This window comes from Borostomias antarcticus (genome assembly GCF_949987555.1).
Source record: "Borostomias antarcticus genome assembly, chromosome: 19".
NCBI lineage: Eukaryota > Metazoa > Chordata > Actinopteri > Stomiiformes > Stomiidae > Borostomias > Borostomias antarcticus.
Window position 1 is genome coordinate 479,468 of NC_140252.1, and position 13,033 is coordinate 492,500.

The window sequence follows — 13,033 nt, forward strand, 5'->3', positions numbered from 1 at the left end:
TAGATTCACACAATGTACATGTTTGTCCTGCGAGCTGGATGATGTTAATTATCTCTGGATTTCATGACTGGTGAGGACAGTAATACAACAACCCTAACAAGATAATTAGATACAGTCATAATAGATCAGCATGCAGGGACTCGCTGCTCTGGTTGGTTTTGATGATCTGTAGTTTTTTGAAAACGCTGCAGTGTCGCTATGGCTCGTTAGCGTGCTAGTGTGCTAGTGTGCTAGTGTGCTAGTGCTAGTGTGCTAGTGTGCTAGTGTGCTAGTGCTAGTGTGCTAGTGTGCTAGTGTGCTAGTGTGCTAGTGTGCTAGTGCTAGTGCTAGTGTGCTAGTGTGCTAGTGCTAGTGCTAGTGTGCTAGTGCTAGTGTGCTAGTGTGCTAGTGCTAGTGCTATCCAGTTAGCTCAGCTGGCCAACCAGACTTGTGTGTTATCCAGCTCACTATCTTTCTCGTTTTATGTCGATGTTTATGTTCGCGCCCAATAGTTTTTTCCCGCTCTTGTAATTGTGATTGTTCAGGTTCAGATGATGTGTCCAGTCTGACTTGGTCGCATCCCATGCGGACGGTTCCTGACCTCCTCTGACCTCCTCTGAACTCCTCTGACCTCCTCTGAACTCCTCTGAACTCCTCTGACCTCCTCTGAACTCCTCTGACCTCCTCTGAACTCCTGAACTCCTCAGAAAGCCCCGTCAGCCAAACCTTGAACAAGTATCTCCATGTCTCTGCTAGAGGACGTCCTCCATCTCCTGCAGTCCGTGCTGGAGTATTTCGGGGTGCCCCCAGACATGGTAGGTTATCAAACCAAGGTGTCTCTCCCGTTGCTCATAGTCAAAGAGGTTCTATCTTTGGTGATTCACTTCTCATTGTTTGCCTGATCAACTGCTTGTGTCATGGGGAACTTATTTTCCAACAAATGATCGTGACGTTACACGCATTGCATGAGCCAAGCTACCGTTCTCCTCTCTTCTCCAGCTGGTTCCCGTGTGGGAGAGTCAGCTGTGTGGACAGTACCGCAGCCTCGTCCGCATGATCGGGACAAACCTTCCTCTAACACCCTCCCCTCGTATCCACTTCCAGGTAGGAAGTACTGTTCACAATCAGTACAGGACATTTGTTCACAATCATCAGTTCCCCATCTCTACACCTTCTGTGAGGGGTTAGACCAGTAGCCAGATCACCTTGAGGGACAAACATCCATCTCACTCAAATCCTCTGCATGTTGTTATAGAAATATCTAACTCTCTTGCTCCCCCTTCTGGTTGCAAAATCAGGGCTCTATTGTGGGGGGATTAACTCTTGTATTTCATCCTCAGATCCCTCTTCACACCTACCGACCGCATGGCTATGTGGACATCACCATGGACACCCCTGACATCCCCTCATTGGCTGACGTGATGTGGGTGGCGGAGGACGAGGGGGACAGTTTTGCTAAGATCAGGTAAGGAGTCGTCCAAACTCTCAAACGCCTGTTTTTTTTCCCCCCAGCGATTAGGCAATGTTTTGTTTGTGACGCGTTGTGTCTGTGCATCCAACAGCAGGAAGTGTGTGCGTCGGGGTGGAGGCGTGGTGGGACACCCAGGACCACTTGCAGCCAGGCAGTCCCAGAGAGGAGGCCCCCTGCTGGGACAGAAGACCAGCCCCGACGCTCTCAGGAAGATCACCGCCCTGGAGGAGGAGCTGCTCAAACTCCGGGCCCAGATAGCCATGATCGTCACCACAGCGCAACCCTCAGGTACACACACACACACTAAGGCTGTGTTCCGAATCGCATACTTCCATACTATATAGTATGCCAAACAAGGATGTAGTATGTCCCAGTATCTAGTATCAAAAAGTAGACTGGCAGACTGATGATGGTAATCTGACTGATGTTTCTCACCCTACACTTTTGGATAGCACTCTTTTTTTTGTAAAGCACTGTGTTTTGAACGATTGAGAATATATATTTTTGAATTCTTAACCTCAGTGTAGACATTCCCTCTGTCTTATGTCAGTGTGCGAGCTCTCCATTCTTATCCAATACATAGTGCGCCACATGCAGTATGGCAAAAATACCAGGATGTCCTACTACATCCGATAGTGTTTGGCAGTATGTAAGCCAGCAGGCTTTTCTGGCTATTCTGACCCACAATCCTGTCACGGAGAATGTTCCTTTATGGACTGCGATGGATGTGGGAAATTTTCAAGGCGCAGTTATGACAAAGTGATTTGTCCCAATTGGATGCGTAGTGCATGCAAAGTACATCGTTTCTAGGGGTAGCTGTAGTACGTTCTGGTAGTAAGTAAGCAGAAGTATGCGATTCGGTGCGCAGCCACACACACACACACACACACACACTCACTCTCAAATACTCTATTCAGGACTTATACACGTCATCAGTATTTTCTATTCTGCACCCCTCGCTCACAGCATGTCATTTACACACGAGAGTTCTCTCCTCCTGCACCCCTCCTCTTCCTCCTGTCCCCTCCTCTTCCTCCTCCCGTCCCCTCCTCTTCCTCCTGTCCCCTCCTCTTCCTCCTCCCTTCCCCTCCTCTTCCTCCTTCCGTCTCATCCTCTTCCTCCTCCCGTCCCCTCCTCTTCCTCCTCCCATCTCATCCTCTTCCTCCTCCTGTCCCCTCCTCTTCCTCCTCCCGTCCCCTCCTCTTCCTCCTGTCCCCTCCTCTTCCTCCTGTCCCCTCCTCTGCCTCCTCCCGTCTCTTGTCCTTCCAGGTCCGGCCCACGCGCGTGACGTCCTGGGGACACCCGGCCCGCTGATGTCTTCTCCCCCTCCCCCGGTCCTCACCTCCACCCCCCGCCGCGCTCCCCCCCCTCCTCCTCCTCCTCCTCCTCCTCCACCCCTGCCTTGCTCCTCCTCCTCCTCCTCAGCCACCCCGTCCACCATGGAGCTCATCCGGCGGCGCAGGGAGGCCAGCCAACCCGGCGCCCAGGGGAGGGGCCAGGCGCCCGGCCACGGCGGCCAGCTCAAGCCCCAGGACTCCGCCCCCTCCATGCTGGACGTGCTGAAGGACTTGAACCAGGTCAAGCTGCGCTCGGTGCAGAGGTGAGCGTGGATAGAGGGGCGCGGTCTGGAACGTCTGTAGCGGTCGGACGTAACGATGGACGTCCTCTTTTTAGACTGAACCCCCATGCGCTGTCCTGTCACTAGGTCGCCGGGCGGGACGCCGGTACGGAGGAGGCGGAGCAAGGGCGCGGCGTTGCTGAGCGACCCGGCGGCGCTGATTGCCGAGGCGCTGAGGAGGAAGTTTGCCCACCGTCGCCACGACGACTCGCACGACAAAGAGAACTGCTCGGCGGAGCTCTCGCCCTTTGGCAGCCCAGAGGCGCCCAATGTGAGTGTGACAGGTGCACTCACTCACACACACACACTCACTCACTCACGCACGCACGCACACACACTCACTCACTCACTCACTCACTCACTCACTCACTCACTCACTCACTCACTCACTCACTCACTCACTCACTCACTCACTCACTCACTCACTCACTCACTCACATACACACACTCGCTAGCTGAGATTTAATTGCAGTGGCGAGCCTTCATCAAAGTTTGAGCCCACCTCTTAAGCAGCTGAGTCCCTGTTCCTGTTCCTGTTCCTGTCCCTGTTCCCCGTGACATATTCTCAAGAGTTCACTACTAGAAACCACCACTAATCTACCCCCTCTGAAGAGTTCACTACTAGAAACCACCACTAATCTACCCCCTCTGAAGAGTTCACTACTAGAAACCACCACTAATCTGGTCCCTCTGAAGAGTTCACTACTAGAAACCACCACTAATCTGCCCCTCTGAAGAGTTCACTACTAGAAACCACCACTAATCTGCCCCCTCTGAGGCGTTCACTACTAGAAACCACCACTAATCTGCCCCCTCTGAAGAGTTCACTACTAGAAACCACCACTAATCTGCCCCTCTGAAGAGTTCACTACTAGAAACCACCACTAATCTGCCCCTCTGAAGAGTTCACTACTAGAAACCACCACTAATCTGCCCCTCTGAAGAGTTCACTACTAGAAACCACCACTAATCTGCCCCCTCTGAAGAGTTCACTACTAGAAACCACCACTAATCTGCCACCTCTGAAGAGTTCACTACTAGAAACCACCACTAACCTGCCCCCTCTGAAGAGTTCACTACTAGAAACCACCACTAATCTGCCCCTCTGAAGAGTTCACTACTAGAAACCACCACTAATCTACCCCCTCTGAAGAGTTCACTACTAGAAACCACCACTAATCTGGTCCCTCTGAAGAGTTCACTACTAGAAACCACCACTAATCTGCCCCCTCTGAAGAGTTCACTACTAGAAACCACCACTAATCTGCCCCCTCTGAAGAGTTCACTACTAGAAACCACCACTAATCTGCCCCCTCTGAAGAGTTCACTACTAGAAACCCACTAATCTGCCCCCTCCGAAGAGTTCACTACTAGAAACCACCACTAATCTGCCCCCTCTGAAGAGTTCACTACTAGAAACCACCACTAATCTGCCCCTCTGAAGAGTTCACTACTAGAAACCCACTAATCTGCCCCCTCTGAAGAGTTCACTACTAGAAACCACCACTAATCTGCCCCTCTGAAGAGTTCACTACTAGAAACCACCACTAATCTACCCCCTCTGAAGAGTTCACTACTAGAAACCACCACTAATCTGCCCCTCTGAAGAGTTCACTACTAGAAACCACCACTAATCTGCCCCTCTGAAGAGTTCACTACTAGAAACCACCACTAATCTGCCCCCTCTGAGGAGTTCACTACTAGAAACCAACACTAATCTGCCCCCTCTGAAGAGTTCACTACTAGAAACCACCACTAATCTACCCCTCTGAAGAGTTCACTACTAGAAACCACCACTAATCTACCCCTCTGAAGAGTTCACTACTAGAAACCACCACTAATCTACCCCTCAGAAGAGTTCACTACTAGAAACCACCACTAATCTGCCCCCTCTGAAGAGTTCACTACTAGAAACCACCACTAATCTGCCCCTCTGAAGAGTTCACTACTAGAAACCACCACTAATCTGGCACCTCTGAAGAGTTCACTACTAGAAACCACCACTAATCTGCCCCCTCTGAAGAGTTCACTACTAGAAACCACCACTAATCTACCCCCTCTGAAGAGTTCACTACTAGAAACCACCACTAATCTGCCCCTCTGAAGAGTTCACTACTAGAAACCACCACTAATCTGCCCCCTCTGAGGCGTTCACTACTAGAAACCACCACTAATCTGCCCCCTCTGAAGAGTTCACTACTAGAAACCACCACTAATCTGCCCCTCTGAAGAGTTCACTACTAGAAACCACCACTAATCTGCCCCTCTGAAGAGTTCACTACTAGAAACCACCACTAATCTGGTCCCTCTGAAGAGTTCACTACTAGAAACCACCACTAATCTGGTCCCTCTGAAGAGTTCACTACTAGAAACCACCACTAATCTGCCCCTCTGAAGAGTTCACTACTAGAAACCACCACTAATCTGCCCCCTCTGAGAGTTCACTACTAGAAACCACCACTAATCTGCCCCCTCTGAAGAGTTCACTACTAGAAACCACCACTAATCTGCCCCTCTGAAGAGTTCACTACTAGAAACCACCACTAATCTGCCCCCTCTGAAGAGTTCACTACTAGAAAGCACCACTAATCTGCCCCTCTGAAGAGTTCACTACTAGAAACCACCACTAATCTGCCCCCTTTGAAGAGTTCACTACTAGAAACCACCACTAATCTGCCCCTCTGAAGAGTTCACTACTAGAAACCACCACTAATCTGCCCCTCTGAAGAGTTCACTACTAGAAACCACCACTAATCTACCCCCTCTGAAGAGTTCACTACTAGAAACCACCACTAATCTGCCCCTCTGAAGAGTTCACTACTAGAAACCACCACTAATCTGCCCCTCTGAAGAGTTCACTACTAGAAACCACCACTAATCTGCCCCCTCTGAAGAGTTCACTACTAGAAACCACCACTAATCTGCCCCTCTGAAGAGTTCACTACTAGAAACCACCACTAATCTGCCCCCTCTGAAGAGTTCACTACTAGAAACCACCACTAATCTGCCCCTCTGAAGAGTTCACTACTAGAAACCACCACTAATCTGCCCCCTTTGAAGAGTTCACGACTAGAAACCACCACTAATCTGCCCCTCTGAAGAGTTCACTACTAGAAACCACCACTAATCTGCCCCTCTGAAGAGTTCACTACTAGAAACCACAACTAATCTACCCCCTCTGAAGAGTTCACTACTAGAAACCACCACTAATCTGCCCCTCTGAAGAGTTCACTACTAGAAACCACCACTAATCTGCCCCTCTGAAGAGTTCACTACTAGAAACCACCACTAATCTGCCCCCTCTGAAGAGTTCACTACTAGAAACCACCACTAATCTGCCCCCTCTGAAGAGTTCACTACTAGAAACCACCACTAATCTGCCCCCTCTGAAGAGTTCACTACTAGAAACCACCACTAATCTGCCCCCTCTGAAGAGTTCACTACTAGAAACCACCACTAATCTGCCCCTCTGAAGAGTTCACTACTAGAAACCACCACTAATCTGCCCCCTCTGAAGAGTTCACTACTAGAAACCACCACTCATCTGCCCCTCTGAAGAGTTCACTACTAGAAACCACCACTAATCTGCCCCCTCTGAAGAGTTCACTACTAGAAACCACCACTAATCTGCCCCTCTGAAGAGTTCACTACTAGAAACCACCACTAATCTTCCCCCTCTGAAGAGTTCACTACTAGAAACCACCACTTATCTGCCCCCTCTGAAGAGTTCACTACTAGAAACCACCACTAATCTGCCCCTCTGAAGAGTTCACTACTAGAAACCACCACTAATCTGCCCCCTCTGAAGAGTTCACTACTAGAAACCACCACTAATCTGCCCCCTCTGAAGAGTTCACTACTAGAAACCACCACTAATCTGCCCCCTCTGAAGAGTTCACTACTAGAAACCACCACTAATCTGCCCCTCTGAAGAGTTCACTACTAGAAACCACCACTAATCTGCCCCCTCTGAAGAGTTCACTACCAGAAACCACCACTAATCTGCCCCTCTGAAGAGTTCACTACTAGAAACCACCACTAATCTGCCCCTCTGAAGAGTTCACTACTAGAAACCACCACTAACCTGGTCCCTCTGAAGAGTTCACTACTAGAAACCACCACTAATCTGCCCCCTCTGAAGAGTTCACTACTAGAAACCACCACTAATCTGCCCCCTCTGAAGAGTTCACTACTAGAAACCACCACTAATCTGCCCCCTCTGAAGAGTTCACTACTAGAAACCACCACTAATCTGGTCCCTCTGAAGAGTTCACTACTAGAAACCACCACTAATCTGCCCCTCTGAAGAGTTCACTACTAGAAACCACCACTAATCTGCCCCTCTGAAGAGTTCACTACTAGAAACCACCACTAATCTGCCCCCTCTGAAGAGTTCACTACTAGAAACCACCACTAATCTGGTCCCTCTGAAGAGTTCACTACTAGAAACCACCACTAATCTACCCCTCTGAAGAGTTCACTACTAGAAACCACCACTAATCTGCCCCTCTGAAGAGTTCACTACTAGAAACCACCACTAATCTACCCCCTCTGAAGAGTTCACTACTAGAAACCACCACTAATCTGCCCCTCTGAAGAGTTCACTACTAGAAACCACCACTAATCTGCCCCTCTGAAGAGTTCACTACTAGAAACCACCACTAATCTGCCCCCTCTGAAGAGTTCACTACTAGAAACCACCACTAATCTACCCCCTCTGAAGAGTTCACTACTAAACCACCACTAATCTGGTCCCTCTGAAGAGTTCACTACTAGAAACCACCACTAATCTACCCCCTCTGAAGAGTTCACTACTAGAAACCACCACTAATCTGCCCCTCTGAAGAGTTCACTACTAGAAACCACCACTAATCTGCCCCTCTGAAGAGTTCACTACTAGAAACCACCACTAATCTGCCCCTCTGAAGAGTTCGCTACTAGAAACCACCACTAATCTGCCCCTCTGAAGAGTTCACTACTAGAAACCACCACTAATCTGCCCCCTTTGAAGAGTTCACTACTAGAAACCACCACTAATCTGCCCCTCTGAAGAGTTCACTACTAGAAACCACCACTAATCTGCCCCCTTTGAAGAGTTCACGACTAGAAACCACCACTAATCTGCCCCTTTGAAGAGTTCACTACTAGAAACCACCACTAATCTGCCCCTCTGAAGAGTTCACTACTAGAAACCACCACTAATCTGCCCCTCTGAAGAGTTCACTACTAGAAACCACCACTAATCTACCCCCTCTGAAGAGTTCACTACTAGAAACCACCACTAATCTGCCCCTCTGAAGAGTTCACTACTAGAAACCACCACTAATCTGCCCCTCTGAAGAGTTCACTACTAGAAACCACCACTAATCTGCCCCCTCTGAAGAGTTCACTACTAGAAACCACCACTAATCTGCCCCTCTGAAGAGTTCACTACTAGAAACCACCACTAATCTGCCCCCTCTGAAGAGTTCACTACTAGAAACCACCACTAATCTGCCCCTCTGAAGAGTTCACTACTAGAAACCACCACTAATCTGCCCCCTTTGAAGAGTTCACGACTAGAAACCACCACTAATCTGCCCCTCTGAAGAGTTCACTACTAGAAACCACCACTAATCTGCCCCTCTGAAGAGTTCACTACTAGAAACCACCACTAATCTACCCCCTCTGAAGAGTTCACTACTAGAAACCACCACTAATCTGCCCCTCTGAAGAGTTCACTACTAGAAACCACCACTAATCTGCCCCTCTGAAGAGTTCACTACTAGAAACCACCACTAATCTGCCCCCTCTGAAGAGTTCACTACTAGAAACCACCACTAATCTGCCCCCTCTGAAGAGTTCACTACTAGAAACCACCACTAATCTGCCCCCTCTGAAGAGTTCACTACTAGAAACCACCACTAATCTGCCCCCTCTGAAGAGTTCACTACTAGAAACCACCACTAATCTGCCCCTCTGAAGAGTTCACTACTAGAAACCACCACTAATCTGCCCCCTCTGAAGAGTTCACTACTAGAAACCACCACTCATCTGCCCCTCTGAAGAGTTCACTACTAGAAACCACCACTAATCTGCCCCCTCTGAAGAGTTCACTACTAGAAACCACCACTAATCTGCCCCTCTGAAGAGTTCACTACTAGAAACCACCACTAATCTTCCCCCTCTGAAGAGTTCACTACTAGAAACCACCACTTATCTGCCCCCTCTGAAGAGTTCACTACTAGAAACCACCACTAATCTGCCCCTCTGAAGAGTTCACTACTAGAAACCACCACTAATCTGCCCCCTCTGAAGAGTTCACTACTAGAAACCACCACTAATCTGCCCCCTCTGAAGAGTTCACTACTAGAAACCACCACTAATCTGCCCCCTCTGAAGAGTTCACTACTAGAAACCACCACTAATCTGCCCCTCTGAAGAGTTCACTACTAGAAACCACCACTAATCTGCCCCCTCTGAAGAGTTCACTACCAGAAACCACCACTAATCTGCCCCTCTGAAGAGTTCACTACTAGAAACCACCACTAATCTGCCCCTCTGAAGAGTTCACTACTAGAAACCACCACTAACCTGGTCCCTCTGAAGAGTTCACTACTAGAAACCACCACTAATCTGCCCCCTCTGAAGAGTTCACTACTAGAAACCACCACTAATCTGCCCCCTCTGAAGAGTTCACTACTAGAAACCACCACTAATCTGCCCCCTCTGAAGAGTTCACTACTAGAAACCACCACTAATCTGGTCCCTCTGAAGAGTTCACTACTAGAAACCACCACTAATCTGCCCCTCTGAAGAGTTCACTACTAGAAACCACCACTAATCTGCCCCTCTGAAGAGTTCACTACTAGAAACCACCACTAATCTGCCCCCTCTGAAGAGTTCACTACTAGAAACCACCACTAATCTGGTCCCTCTGAAGAGTTCACTACTAGAAACCACCACTAATCTACCCCTCTGAAGAGTTCACTACTAGAAACCACCACTAATCTGCCCCTCTGAAGAGTTCACTACTAGAAACCACCACTAATCTACCCCCTCTGAAGAGTTCACTACTAGAAACCACCACTAATCTGCCCCTCTGAAGAGTTCACTACTAGAAACCACCACTAATCTGCCCCTCTGAAGAGTTCACTACTAGAAACCACCACTAATCTGCCCCCTCTGAAGAGTTCACTACTAGAAACCACCACTAATCTACCCCCTCTGAAGAGTTCACTACTAAACCACCACTAATCTGGTCCCTCTGAAGAGTTCACTACTAGAAACCACCACTAATCTACCCCCTCTGAAGAGTTCACTACTAGAAACCACCACTAATCTGCCCCTCTGAAGAGTTCACTACTAGAAACCACCACTAATCTGCCCCTCTGAAGAGTTCACTACTAGAAACCACCACTAATCTGCCCCTCTGAAGAGTTCGCTACTAGAAACCACCACTAATCTGCCCCTCTGAAGAGTTCACTACTAGAAACCACCACTAATCTGCCCCCTTTGAAGAGTTCACTACTAGAAACCACCACTAATCTGCCCCCTCTGAAGAGTTCACTACTAGAAACCACCACTAATCTGCCCCTCTGAAGAGTTCACTACTAGAAACCACCACTAATCTGCCCCCTCTGAAGAGTTCACTACTAGAAACCACCACTAATCTGCCCCCTCTGAAGAGTTCACTACTAGAAACCACCACTAATCTGCCCCTCTGAAGAGTTCACTACTAGAAACCACCACTAATCTGGTCCCTCTGAAGAGTTCACTACTAGAAACCACCACTAATCTGCCCCCTCTGAAGAGTTCACTACTAGAAACCACCACTAATCTGCCCCCTCTGAAGAGTTCATTACTAGAAACCACCACTAATCTGGTCCCTCTGAAGAGTTCACTACTAGAAACCACCACTAATCTGCCCCTCTGAAGAGTTCACTACTAGAAACCACCACTAATCTGCCCCTCTGAAGAGTTCACTACTAGAAACCACCACTAATCTGCCCCTCTGAAGAGTTCACTACTAGAAACCACCACTAATCTGCCCCCTCTGAAGAGTTCACTACTAGAAACCACCACTAATCTGGTCCCTCTGAAGAGTTCACTACTAGAAACCACCACTAATCTGCCCCTCTGAAGAGTTCACTACTAGAAACCACCACTAATCTGGTCCCTCTGAAGAGTTCACTACTAGAAACCACCACTAATCTGCCCCCTCTGAAGAGTTCACTACTAGAAACCACCACTAATCTGCCCCCTCTGAAGAGTTCACTACTAGAAACCACCACTAATCTGGTCCCTCTGAAGAGTTCACTACTAGAAGCCACCACTAATCTGCCCCTCTGAAGAGTTCACTACTAGAAACCACCACTAATCTGCCCCTCTGAAGAGTTCACTACTAGAAACCACCACTAATCTGCCCCCTCTGAAGAGTTCACTACTAGAAACCACCACTAATCTGCCCCTCTGAAGAGTTCACTACTAGAAACCACCACTAATCTGCCCCTCTGAAGAGTTCACTACTAGAAACCACCACTAATCTGCCCCTCTGAAGAGTTCACTACTAGAAACCACCACTAATCTGCCCCCTCTGAAGAGTTCACTACTAGAAACCACCACTAATCTGGTCCCTCTGAAGAGTTCACTACTAGAAACCACCACTAATCTGCCCCTCTGAAGAGTTCACTACTAGAAACCACCACTAATCTGGTCCCTCTGAAGAGTTCACTACTAGAAACCACCACTAATCTGCCCCCTCTGAAGAGTTCACTACTAGAAACCACCACTAATCTGCCCCTCTGAAGAGTTCACTACTAGAAACCACCACTAATCTGCCCCTCTGAAGAGTTCACTACTAGAAACCACCACTAATCTGCCCCCTTTGAAGAGTTCACTACTAGAAACCACCACTAATCTGCCCCCTCTGAAGAGTTCACTACTAGAAACCACCACTAATCTGCCCCTCTGAAGAGTTCACTACTAGAAACCACCACTAATCTGCCCCTCTGAAGAGTTCACTACTAGAAACCACCACTAATCTGGTCCCTCTGAAGAGTTCACTTCTAGAAACCACCACTAATCTGCCCCTCTGAAGACTTCACTACTAGAAACCACCACTAATCTGCCCCTCTGAAGAGTTCACTACTAGAAACCACCACTAATCTGCCCCTCTGAAGAGTTCACTACTAGAAACCACCACTAATCTGCCCCCTCTGAAGAGTTCACTACTAGAAACCACCACTAATCTGGTCCCTCTGAAGAGTTCACTACTAGAAACCACCACTAATCTGCCCCTCTGAAGAGTTCACTACTAGAAACCACCACTAATCTGGTCCCTCTGAAGAGTTCACTACTAGAAACCACCACTAATCTGCCCCCTCTGAAGAGTTCACTACTAGAAACCACCACTAATCTGCCCCCTCTGAAGAGTTCACTACTAGAAACCACCACTAATCTGCCCCCTCTGAAGAGTTCACTACTAGAAACCACCACTAATCTGGTCCCTCTGAAGAGTTCACTACTAGAAACCACCACTAATCTGCCCCCTCTGAAGAGTTCACTACTAGAAACCACCACTAATCTGCCCCTCTGAAGAGTTCACTACTAGAAACCACCACTAATCTGCCCCTCTGAAGAGTTCACTACTAGAAACCACCACTAATCTGCCCCCTCTGAAGAGTTCACTACTAGAAACCACCACTAATCTGGTCCCTCTGAAGAGTTCACTACTAGAAACCACCACTAATCTGCCCCTCTGAAGAGTTCACTACTAGAAACCACCACTAATCTGGTCCCTCTGAAGAGTTCACTACTAGAAACCACCACTAATCTGCCCCCTCTGAAGAGTTCACTACTAGAAACCACCACTAATCTGCCCCCTCTGAAGAGTTCACTACTAGAAACCACCACTAATCTGGTCCCTCTGAAGAGTTCACTACTAGAAGCCACCACTAATCTGCCCCTCTGAAGAGTTCACTACT

At 48.5% G+C, this 13,033-nt stretch overlaps 1 protein-coding gene across 1 annotated transcript in view; it reads left to right on the top strand.

Moving 5' to 3' along the window:
* The first annotated feature begins 685 nt into the window (after positions 1-685).
* The window catches only part of mtfr2 (mitochondrial fission regulator 2), a 17,134-nt gene continuing 4,786 nt past the window's right edge, over positions 686-13,033 (top strand). The window contains exons 1-6 of the mRNA XM_084453530.1: positions 686-794; positions 979-1,083; positions 1,320-1,444; positions 1,542-1,738; positions 2,720-3,050; positions 3,156-3,339. Of these exons, the coding sequence (XP_084309656.1) occupies positions 723-794; positions 979-1,083; positions 1,320-1,444; positions 1,542-1,738; positions 2,720-3,050; positions 3,156-3,339 (1,014 nt within the window). The 5' untranslated portion in view covers positions 686-722. The remainder of the gene's footprint in view (positions 795-978; positions 1,084-1,319; positions 1,445-1,541; positions 1,739-2,719; positions 3,051-3,155; positions 3,340-13,033) is intronic.